The sequence below is a fragment of the Manis pentadactyla genome, chromosome 1 (genome assembly GCF_030020395.1).
Source record: "Manis pentadactyla isolate mManPen7 chromosome 1, mManPen7.hap1, whole genome shotgun sequence".
In the NCBI taxonomy this organism is placed as follows: Eukaryota; Metazoa; Chordata; class Mammalia; order Pholidota; family Manidae; genus Manis; species Manis pentadactyla.
Window position 1 is genome coordinate 188,696,163 of NC_080019.1, and position 12,115 is coordinate 188,708,277.

At 44.1% G+C, this 12,115-nt stretch overlaps 1 protein-coding gene across 4 annotated transcripts in view; it reads left to right on the forward strand.

Annotated features, from left to right (window-relative positions):
- Positions 1–12,115, forward strand: part of DOP1B (DOP1 leucine zipper like protein B) — a 98,559-nt gene that overhangs the window by 49,781 nt on the left and 36,663 nt on the right. For all 4 annotated transcript variants that reach the window (XR_005027491.2, XM_036899316.2, XM_036899311.2 and 1 more), the window contains exons 17-21: positions 5,490–5,590; positions 6,288–6,478; positions 8,648–10,265; positions 10,749–10,860; positions 11,452–11,640. Coding sequence is in view for 3 of the 4 variants with exons in the window: in XM_036899316.2 (XP_036755211.2) it covers positions 5,490–5,590; positions 6,288–6,478; positions 8,648–10,265; positions 10,749–10,860; positions 11,452–11,640 (2,211 nt within the window). In the remaining variant the exon portion in view is untranslated. The remainder of the gene's footprint in view (positions 1–5,489; positions 5,591–6,287; positions 6,479–8,647; positions 10,266–10,748; positions 10,861–11,451; positions 11,641–12,115) is intronic.

Below are 12,115 nucleotides of genomic sequence, written 5' to 3' on the forward strand. Positions count from 1 at the left end.
TGCCCGAATGCCCAGGATGCTTGCAGGACTCTGGCAATTCTTTCAGGGCTCCTGAAGCTACTGGGTGTCGTCAGGCAGCTGCTTCTGGGGAGGTCTCTCCCTGCACACTAGGTGAATCATAGGTGAAACCTCAATGGGGGATGGGGGAGGGTTTTTGACTGAATGAGAAAGAATTCTGAAGCAGGTTGGATGAATGTAGGAATTCATTAAAGCAAGAGTAGCTGCAAATGGCAGCTGCTTTGTAGGCAGCAGAGAGCAAAGAAGAGCAGAGGCAGGAAAGGGAAGCTCATTGAACTCCTGCTTGGCATAGGACAAATCCATCACCAGTTCCTAAAGCCAGGGTCACCTGGCGTCCAGTGTCCACTTGAATCTGCACGGTGTGGGAACTAAGCCCCTACCACCCCAGGATTTGGGGGAGTTGCAGAGCACTGGATGGAGTGAAATTATGTTCTGAGAACTTCCCAAAGGCAAAGAAAAGAGATTTTCAGGCAGGCTGCTAAAGAGCGTGATCATACAGCTGCAGTCCTGTCTGGGTCACCCAGGTCATGGGAACTTGCAAGCCCGAATCAGAGCTCTCAGTAGCCCTTCCCCACTTGTCTGAAGGAGGCCAGAGAGAGAGAAGACTCATGCTTAAGTCTAGAAAACTGAATGAAATAGCAAAGTAACAAAGACACTTACCACTGGAAGAGCCCAGAGACAGCTGCAATAAGATGAGCAGTGAGAAGTCTTTATTTAAGGCAAAAATGCACACTTGAAGAAAGGGGGTGTGGGCAGCCTCACAGAGGAGGCATACTCAAAGGCTTAGGGTTCTGTCTCTTAAGGCTTTCAAGAATGGGACGAAACGTGGTGGTGGGGCATAGGATGACTTGTGGTCTCATGATGTCTGTCTCCAGTGACAGACATTGTGTCATCATCCATGATCTGTCCTCTACATACTCTGTAACATAAACTTAACACGAGGAATTTCGTGATCCTCGTCTTCTCTAAGATAGTGATTACACTCAAGCAGTGGGGACATATCATTTAGGACTGCTTGCCCTGCCTTAAGATAGGGTAGGTTATTGGCTGATGACCATAAAATATGTTAGGAATATTACCTCCTAACACCCTGGTTTTTAAAATGGAATCTTAGCCTTAAAATGGAGTCCCTCCTGTTCTTACTGTACTGTTTATATCTCAGAATTTTTAATCATAGGCAGGAAATATTAGTCATAAGCTTGTCCCATGTCCCTGCACTACCTCATGGAGGAGGCAGTCATGGAGAATCTGTTGCTGCTTTAAGCCCCAGCTCTCCTTTGCAGCCAGGTTGTGTCCTTGCTCCCTAAGCTATTGGGCCTGACATGTCCAGGAGACATGAGAGCACCGTGCAGGCCTCCTTCCACCATATGCCGAGCTGTGACCCTGGATGTGGGCTGCTGCCAGTCTTGAATACATGCTTTACTAAAAGTGCATCTGTACTAAAGGAGCAAAGAAAGAGGATAGGATGCAGGCCATCCTGTCCTCCTGGCCAGGTCAGGCAGGCACCAAGCACAGAAGAGAGTCCAGCATCTCTGCTGAGGTCACTGTTATTCTGCTGAGCTCTTGTTTGTTATGGAAGTTGGTTTGCTATGGTGGAAAACAGGTTCTGTTAACAGACTAGACAGCCCAGATATAAACCCAACCATATATGGTCAATTAATATATGAAAAAGGAGCTGTGGTCATACAATGGGGAAATAAACAGCCTCTTCAACAACTGGTGTTGGCAAAACTGGACAGCTACATGCAAGAGAATGAAACTGGATTATTGTTTAACTCCATACACAAAAGTAAACTCAAAATGGATCAAAGACCTGAATGTAAGTCATGAAACCATAAAACTCTTAGAAGAAAACATAGCAAAAATCTCCTGAATATAAACATGAGCAACTTCTTCCTGAATGCATCTCCTCGAACAAGGGAAACAAAAGCAAAAATGAGCACATGGGACTACATCAAACTAAAAAGCTTCTGTACAGCAAAGGACACCATCAACAGAACAAAAAGGCATCCTACAGTATGAGAGAATATATTTGTAAATGACATATCTGACAAGGGGTTAACATTCAAAATATATAAAGAACTTAGACCCCTCAACACCAAAAAGCAAATAACCCAATTTACAAATGGGCAGAGGATATGAAGAGACAGTTCTCCAAAGAAGAAATTCAGATGGCCAACAGACACATGAAAAGGTGCTCCACATCACTAATCATCAGGGAAATGCAAATTAAAACTACAATGAGATATCACCTCACACCAGTTAGGATGACAAGCATCGAAAAGACTAAGAACAACAAATGTTGGTGAGGATGCAGAGAAAGGGGAACCCTCCTACACTGCTGGTGGGAATGTAAGCTAGTTCAACCATTGTGGAAAGCAATATGGAAGTTCCTCAAAAAACTAAAACTAGAAATACCATTTGACCCGGGAATCCCACTCCTTGGAATTTACCCAAAGAATACAACTTCTTAGGTTCAAAAAGACCTATGCACCCCTATGTTTATTGCAGCACTTTTTACAATAGCCAAGATATGGAAGCAACCTAAGTGTCCATCAGTAGATGAATGGATAAAGAAGAGGTAGTGGGGACTTGGTGAGGGGGGGGAGCCTGGTAAACATAGTGTTCTTCATGTAATTGTAGATTAATGATACCAAAATAAAATAATAATAATAATAATAATAATAATAAAAGAAGAGGTGGTACATATACACAATGGAAGACTATTCAGCCATAAGAAAGAAGCAGATCCTACCATTTGCAACAACATGGATGGAGCTGGAGGGTATTATGCTCAGTGAAATAAGTCAGGCAGGCAAAGACAATTGCCAAATGATTTCCCTCATTTGTGGAATATAACAATGAAGCAAAACTGAAGGAATAAAATAGCAGCAGACTCACAGACTCCAAGAAGGGACTAGCGGTTACCAAAGGGAAGGGGTGGGGGAGGGAGGGATCATGGGGAAGACAGTGTAGCACAGAGAAGGCACATAGTGAATCTGTGGCATCTTACTACACTGATGGGCAGTGACTGCAATGGGGTATGGGAGGGGACTCGATAATATGGGTGAATATAGTAACCACATTATCTTTTCTTTTTTTTTGTCTTTTTTATTAAGGTATTGATATACACTTATGAAGGTTTCACATGAAAAAACATTGTGGTTACTACATTTAATCATATTATCAAATCCCCACCCATACCCCAATGCAGTCATGGTCCATCAGTGTAGTAAGGTGCCACAGATTCACTATTTGCCTTCTCTGTGCTACACTGTTTTCCGTGTGATCCCCAAAACCAGGTGTACTAAACATAGTACCCCTCAATCCCCTTCTCCCTCTCTCCCCATCCACCCTCCCACACTCCTCCCCTTTGGTAACCGCTAGTCCCTTCTTGGAGTCTCTGAGTCTGCTGCTATTTTGTTCCTTCAGTTTTGCTTTGTTCTTATACTCCACATATGAGGGAAATCATTTGGCACTTGTCTTTCTCCACCTGGCTATTTCACTGAGCATAATGTTCTCCAGCTCCATCCATATTGTTGCAAGTGGTAGAATTTGTTTCTTATGGCTGAATAGTATTCCATTGTGTATATGTACCACCTCTTCTTTATCCATTCATCTACTGATGGACACTTAGGTTGCTTCCATATCTTGACTATTGTAAAAAGTGTTGCAATAAACATAGGCGTGCATATGTCTTTTTGAATCTAAGAAGTTGTATTCTTTGGATAAATTCCAAGGAGTAGGATTCCCGGGTCAAATGGTATTTCTAGTTTTAGTTTTTTGAGGAACCTCCGTATTGCTTTCCACAATGGTTGAACTAGCTTACATTCCCACCTGCAGTGTAGGAGGGTTCCCCTTTCTCCACATCCTCGCCAGCATTTGTTGTTCTTAGTCTTTTCGATGCTTGTCATCCTAACTGGTGTGAGGTGATATCTCATTGTAGTTTTAATTTGCATTTCCCTGATGATAGTGATGTGGAGCATCTTTTCATGTGTCTGTTGGCCATCTGAATTTCTTCTTTTGGAGAACTGTCTCTTCATATCCTCTGCCCATTTGTTAATCGGGTTATTTGCTTTTTGGGTTTTGAGGTGTGTAAGTTCTTTATATATTTTGGATGTTAACCCCTTGTCGGATATGTCACTTACAAATATATTCTCCCATACTGTAGGATGTCTTTTTGTTCTGTTGATGGTGTCCTTTGCTGTACAGAAGCTTTTTAGTTTGATGTAGTCCCATGTGCTCATTTTTGCTTTTGTTTCCCTTGTTCGAGGAGATGCATTCAGGAAGAAGTTGCTCATGTTTATATTCAGGAGATTTTTGCCTATGTTTTCTTCTAATAGTTTTATGGTTTCATGACTTACATTCAGGTCTTTGATCCATTTTGAGTTTACTTCGGTGTATGGAGTTAAACAATGATCCAGTTTCATTCTTTTGCATGTAGCTGTCCAGTTTTGCCAACACCAACTGTTGAAAAGGCTGTCATTTCCCCATTGTATGTCCACAGCTCCTTTTTCATATATTAATTTACCATATATGGTTGGGTTTTTATCTAGTTCCTCTAGTTCCATTGGTTTATGAGTCTGTTCTTGTGCCAGTACCAAATTGTCTTGATTACTGTGACTTTGTAGTAGAGCTTGAAGTTGGGGAGCATAATTCCCCCAGCTTTATTCTTCCTTCTCAGGATTGCTTTGGCTACTCCAGGTCTTTTGTGGTTCCGTATAAATTTTAGAACAATTTTCTCTAGTTCATTGAAGAATGCTGTTGGTATTTTGACAGGAATTGCACTGAATCTGTAGATTGCTTTAGGCAGGATGGCCATTTTGACAATATTAATTCTGCCTATCCATGAGCATGGGATGTGTTCCCATTTATTGATATCTTCTTTAACTTCTCTCATGAGTATCTTGTAGTTTTCAGAGTATAGGTCTTTCACTTCCTTGGTTAGGTTTACTTCTAGGTATTTTATTCTTTTTGATGCAACTGTGAATGGAATTGTTTTCCTGATTTCTCTCTCTGCTTGTTCATTGTTACTGTATAGGAATGCCACAGATTTCTGCATATTAATTTTGTATCCTGCAACTTTCCTGAATTCAGATATTAGATCTAGTAGTTTTGGAGTGGATTCTTTAGGGTTTTTTATATACAATATCATGTCATCTGCAAACAGTGACAGTTTAACTTCTTCCTTGCCAATCTGGATGCCTTTTATTTGTTTGTGTTGTCTGATTGCCATGGCTAGGACGTCCAGAACTATGTTGAATAAAAGTGGGGAGAGTGGGCATCCTTGTCTTGTTCCTGATCTTAAAGGAAAAGCTTTCAGCTTCTTGCTGTTAAGTATAAACCACACTGTTTTTTCATGTGAAACCTTCATAAGAGTGTATATCAACAATACCTTCATAACAAAAAAAGAAAGAAAACAGCTTCTTTTATGAAACCAGGTTCCTCACCCTGTCTGTTTCCTACTCAAGGGAACAAGATTGGAAGCTCTGTTTCGTTTTTCTGTCATCTGGCACCTGACGAGAGAGATCCAAGGCAGCCGAGTGACATCTCACAACCGCTCCTTTGATAGGTGAGGCGGTCCTCATTATAACTCACCGTTAACACAGAGGACACTGGGCAGAGGCTCCCGGTGAGTGTGTGGGGCCGGGGAGGGGGGATGTCAAGTTGAAAAATACGACTCCGTTTTCTTGGTGCACAGGAAACGATTCCCCCTGATCTCCTAAGTGAATTTAAGCTGGACATGTGTGCATATGTGGTAGGAATCTTCTTCCTTTGGTTGTGGAGGGAGGAAGCCGAGCCCACATCAGAATCCCCTGAGGAGGTTTGGGAGCATGCACCGCGAGTGCCCTTTGCAGGGAGATGGACATGGTCGAGGTCTTGATCCCAGCAGTAGCTGCGCTCAGTGTGTGCACTCCGTCATGTCAACAACCGTATGCTTACAATATGAATCTTAACTGCAGTACAGTCTATGCCATGTTGTCTTTTTCACAAATGTTTCCAAAACTCTAGGTATAGGGCCAAGCACACAGGCCCAGAGAGACTTGAGCTGATTCAAATGCCTGGGACCCACCCCCACAGTTGGATTAAACCAATTTGGGCCAAGGCCTGGACATCAGGATTTTAAAAGCTCCCCCAGTCGTTCTAGCCCAAAACCAAGGTTGAAATCCCATGTCCTTGTCTGCCTGTGTCTACAGGCCCACCTTGGGTGAGGCTCCCTGAGTGCATCCTGGTGCACAGAGGCACTAAACACTGCCTCTCGCCCACAGGCCCTTGTTCGTCGTGCTGGACAGCCTGGCCTGCACGGACGGTGCCATCAGTGCAGCAGCCCAGGGCTGGCTGGTGCGGGCGCTGTCCCTCGGCGACGTAGCACGCATCCTGGAACCCGTGCTCCTGCTGCTGCTCCAGCCCAGAACCCAGAGGACCTCCGTTCACTGCCTGAAGCAGGAGAACTCAGCAGGTGACCATGCCGCATAGGGTGGCCAGGCAGCTGTGTGTCCCAGGATCCCTGAGCCTGGGAGGCAGGAAGGGGCATTTGGTCACCAGCTGCCCGTTGCTATAGTTAAGGCACTTAGACCCACTTCATGGTTATGCTAGACTGAAATGGTGAGAGGCCACTTTGTGAGTTGTGGGGACTTTTCGGATTTAAGCATCAGGTGAACCAGCACTTAGACATGCGAGAGAGTGGGTTTGTTGTTTTCACAGGAAATTCAGAGGTTTTTTTTTTTTTTAAGAAAAGAAACATTCTAGTTATGCATGTTCCAATAAAAGCAGCTGATTCTTGATTCTTGCTAGAAAAAACAATTCAAGTGCATTTAAGGTAGGGAAAGAGAATAAGACACCTAGCCAAGCGTCCCCAAAGTCAGCACCTTAACGATGAAAGATGACTCGCAGTTTAATGTCTGTGTGATGTGGTTCTGGTGGGCGAGGTCAGCACTGCTCTCTGGAGTCCTGCCTGGGCCTGGGGTGGGACAGTTTAGGTTGCTTCCAGGTATGACTGAGAATGTCGAAATTTACATGTGATTTGGTCAGTTGTACTTTATCTGTAAAAATAACATTTATTTGTGAAGTTTAATGACAAGATAAGTGGTTTCTTCTCTGTCTTCACTCTAAGGTTCTTTCCAAGTTGTAAAATTCTGTTAACATAGAATCAGAAAAGCTGAAGAAATAACCTTTTGAGTTCTGAGAATTTCCAGAGGCATTTTTAACAGATTTAATAAAATATACTGCAGTTCTGTAAGCGATGGTTTTACAAGCTTTGAGTTAGTTTAGCTCACAGAGTTGTAGATATTCTGTTTGTCTTACAGAGAAAAACAGCCTAATACTTAAATCAGCAAAGATTTCTGCGATGGCTTCCACCCATTACAAGGTTTTTTTGCCTCAAGCTGCAACCTGTAGCTTTCCTTTAGGAAGGAAAGCTGGGTGCCTTCTCAAAGAGGAGGCTTATTCCACATTGTAAGAAAGTAAAATTCGAAGAAGCACAAATCAAGCACCTTCTTGAAAGTCTGGCTGTCATTTATGGTGGCTAACTTCTTTCATATTCCTCTGTTTCTTTTCAGAAGAAATTTCTCACTCCATGGTTGATCGGGTTTTAAAGTTTCACAGCACTTTCTGCTGCTGCTTCTAATCAGTGTTTTCTAGCTAGCTCCTAATAAGCACCTTTTTTCTGCTCTGTTCTTTCCCCGGAAACAACTAGAAGTATAGTGCCAACCCCCACCCTGTCTCTGTAATATGGAAGTGTATTTCTATAATATTACTGTGCACACGAGGCAGGTCATCTGTTTCTAATATCTTATTCTTCCTCCTTTGCTAATCTCACTTAGTGTTCATGGAAGAGACTGGCAGAAGGCTGCATCTTAAAGATGTTTGGCAATACCAAAGGCTTCTGGCTTTTGCTCTTTTTTAAAGAGACCTGAATCTTTTGAAGTATTGCGCAGTTTCTGATTACAGAAGGACTAACATGCTTATTATAAAATGGGAATAATGAAGTGAAAGTGCAAGTGGAAGCCTCTTACAGCGTTAGTTGAGGGCACCAGCTCCTATTAGTGGTTTGTAGATACTCTTCCGGGCTTTTTCATGGCTGCGTATTATGTACAGATGGTCTCCCCTAAACAGGCTCATTCTCTACAGTGTGATTTCTTTTCTTAACATGTCCTTCACAGGGCTTCATATCACAACATATAGGTGAATCTTTTATAAACCTGAACAGTAGCCTATTGCATGCACAGGCCATAATTTTTTTGCTCAGTCTCTTACATCGATGTTGGTGGACTGTTTTGTCTTTACACGTGCCATTCCAATGAATACCCTTATAGCTTTGAAAAACTTGCTGACATTTCTGTAGGATACGTTTCTTGAAAGGAAACTCCTGGGGCAAAGTAATATGCATTTTTTTTAATCGCCTTCCCCACAAAAGTTGTGATATTCATATTTCTATGACAGTGTACCTAAAAGCCCTGTTCACTTGTCTACCTTTTGCCCATAATATAATCTGGACTCTAGTGTTGACATTTCATGGAGGGGTTTTATTAACATGGGTCTTTCTGTCTGGCTTTAAGATCACTCTAGAACCATCTTATCATAGCTAACCCAGCTATTCTGAAGCCGTTTGTCATTTTGTATTTTTCAGAAGACTTGCATCGTTGGTTTCACAGGAAGAAAACCTCTTTCCAAGAGGCATGTGGAGTGCCTGAGCCTCCGGAGGGCAGCTCTGAAGAAAGCATGCCTCTGAGCCAGTTTGCCACTGTGGACCGAGAGGCCATTTGGGCCGAGGTGGAGAAGGAACCAGAGAAGTGCCCGCTAAGAAGCGAGCTGAGCAAGGACGACCTTCCCTACTACGTGGACCTTCCCAACAGGATGGCCAGCGGTGCCCTTGACAGCAGTGAGCACACCGACTCTGCAGACACGAGCTCTGCCCACACAGACAGTGAGACCACGTCCCCCTTTTCCTCACCCTCCCATGACCCGCAGGAGCTGAGCAACGAAGAGAACTGCTGTGCACCCCTCCGCACAGGTGGCAGGCCGCACCCTAAGCACGCAGCCTGCCAGGCGGAAAACTTCCAGTCCAGTGCCCAGTTAAGCCTGGCGCGTGTGGACTCGGACAAGACCCAGGCATCAGAGTCGCTCTCCAGTGACGAGGAGGCCGACCTGGAGCTCCAGGCCCTCACCACGTCCAGGCTGCTGAGGCAGCAGCGGGAGAGGCAGGAGATGATCGAGGCCTTGTTTAAGCACATTCTGCTCTACCTGCAGCCCTACGACTCCCGGCGAGTTCTTTATGCCTTCTCGGTGCTAGAGGCTGTGCTCAAGACCAACCCCAAGGAATTTATCGAGGCCGTGGCCAGGACCAGCATGGACACCAGCTCCACTGCGCACCTCAACCTCATCTCCAACCTCCTTGCTCGCCACCAGGAGGCCCTCGTTGGCCAAAGTTTCTACGGAAAACTCCAGACTCAGTCCCCCAACGTGTGCCCTCACCCCCTGCTCATTGAGCTCCTCACATACCTGTGCCTGAGCTTCCTGCGCAGCTATTACCCATGTTACTTAAAGGTCTCCCACCGAGACATCCTTGGCAACCGGGATGTGCAGGTCAAAAGCGTGGAGGTTTTGATCCGAATAATGACGCAGCTAGTGTCGTTGGCCAAGGCTGCCGAGGGGAAGAACGTGGAGTTCATCCACAGCTTACTAGAGAAGTGCAAAGTCCAGGAGCTGGTGCTGCTTTCCCTGGTGGCATCCATGCATACGAGCCAGAAGCGCTATGGGCTGGCCACTGCTGAGCGAGGCCGGGCCCTGCAGGAGGACAGCCTCTTTGAGGAGAGTCTCATCAACTTGGGCCAGGATCAGATCTGGAATGAGCACCCTCTGCAGATTGAACTGCTGAAGCTCCTGCAGGTGCTTATTGTCTTAGAACATCACTTGGGCCAGGTCCACGAGGAGGCTGAACACCAGCCAGACCTGTCCCGGGAGTGGCAGAGGTCCCTTAACTTCCAGCAGGCCATCAGTGCTATGCAGTACGTGCAGCCCCACCCCCTCACCTCCCAGGGGCTCCTGGTGTCCGCTGTGGTGAGAGGCCTGAAGCCAGCCTACGGCTATGGCATGCACCCAGCCTGGGTGAGCTTGGTCACCCATTCCTTGCCATACTTTGGAAAGTCCCTGGGATGGACGGTGACACCCTTCATTGTCCAGATTTGCAAAAATTTGGATGAGTTGGTCAAACAGTATGAAAGCGAATCTGTGAAGCTCTCTGTCAGGTATGGCGAACTCTTTGATGCATTATTATTGCTTTAATGAGAGTTTTTTTTAAAGGGCTGATTTGCTGTAGAAGCCAGCTGGAGGATAATTTCAACCTAATCAGAAGCCTAGTTAGCGTTGTCAAGAGGGATAACAAGCTAACTGCTCTCATCCTTCATTTTTAATTCCTCACCAGTACCAGGCTAGCTCAGTGTTATAGGACAAGTCAGTCACTCTCTGTTATTTTGCAAAACAGAAATAAAAACATGAATCACCTTTACAGAAATTCTGAAATGTCTAAAATCATTGTTCCAAAGTGACTATATGAGTATAAAATAGCACAGAAGATGCCCATTGTATTGTAACACTATTCCATTATGAAGGCCCCATTTATTTAGATAGTGGTAGCTCTCTGGTTTCTATGTTTAAAGGTAAGATTAAAAACCTTTCTGGCCTTATTCTTAAAAATTCTCAAAACCCGACTTCTTGTTTCTTCACCAAAGCATAACCTCCAAGAGGGAAAACATTTCTCCGGATTATCCACTCACTCTTTTGGAAGGTCTAACAACTATTAGTCATTTTTGTCTTTTGGAACAATCCAACCAAAATAAAAAGGTAAATGATTTATTTCCTGAGTTCGAGGCAATTTTCTCACTGTTTTATCTTCACTGGGTTATGACTTTTCAAGTAAGAAATGTGTGTATGTAAGTAATGCAAATATGTATGCAAATATATGCATGCAGGTAATGCAAATGTGCATGCAAATGACGGTATGTGAGTAATGCAGATGTGGTTTTGTTTTCTGGCTCTCCTTGTGCTCTGCCCACTGCTTCATCAGCAACCAAAGAGGACAAAATGTCATGTTTTTCCCATTTAGTTTTTACTTGACCTCATAGTGTTTGTGAAATCTGCATTTGAAGACATTTTAGCTATTAGTTGTCCTACGCTATCTGGGATTAGATTTTAGAATGCAGCCTTGTTTGATTGAGTTTGTAATGTGGAACCTCAAAAGCACAGACGTCCCTCTTTGAAAGAGAGCCAGGGGTTTAAATGCACAGGGAAGCATCTTGCTTCCAGACTGGCACAAATAGGGCTTGCTCAGGAGAGTGCGACAGCCCAGACATTGTACATGATCACCCTGTCCTCCTGGGAAGGGAAATGGTGCCACACACACGGCGAGTCTCATGTGTTTGTTTTCATTTTTAGACCACTGTTGTGAGTGATCCTACCAATCTGAAAAATGCCAGGAATGCCATTCTGGAAGAGTTGCCTCGAATTGTTAACACCGTGGCCCTTCTCTGGAATGTTCTCAGAAAGGAGGAGACTCAAAAGAGACCAGTCAATCTCCTTGGAGTCACAAAGGGATCCTCTTCCGTTTACTTTAAAACCACCAAAGTGAGAGACCTCCCTCTGTGGTTTCATTGTTTCCTTTGTCTTATATTGTCCCACCAAAAACAAATATATGGAGGGATATATACAGAAGTAATCTAACATAACACGCTCAGTGAAACCCAAGTTACGTATAAGTTGGAAGTAGAAATTTTCAGTTTGTTTATTAGAATCCCTTCCCTATTCATGAAAAGAAAGGCTCTATGAGTGGTTTTCAGCCTACTTTTTTCCCTTTGCCCTTTTTACTTTTAAACTCAAATAGTCTCTGGGGGTCCAAGGTCCTCACCCGCTTCTCCTAAGCACTTTGAAGACAGCTTCTCTCTTATGTTCTGCCTTTAAACACACAGCCACGTCAAGGTGGAATGTTGGTGTCCTTGAGTTTTTCATTAAACCCTGAACATTTCTAGTCCACACTCCCTTCGTTCTGACTGTCTCTGTCTTGGAAGCATCCAGACTCAGGCTCTAATTGCCATCCATATCT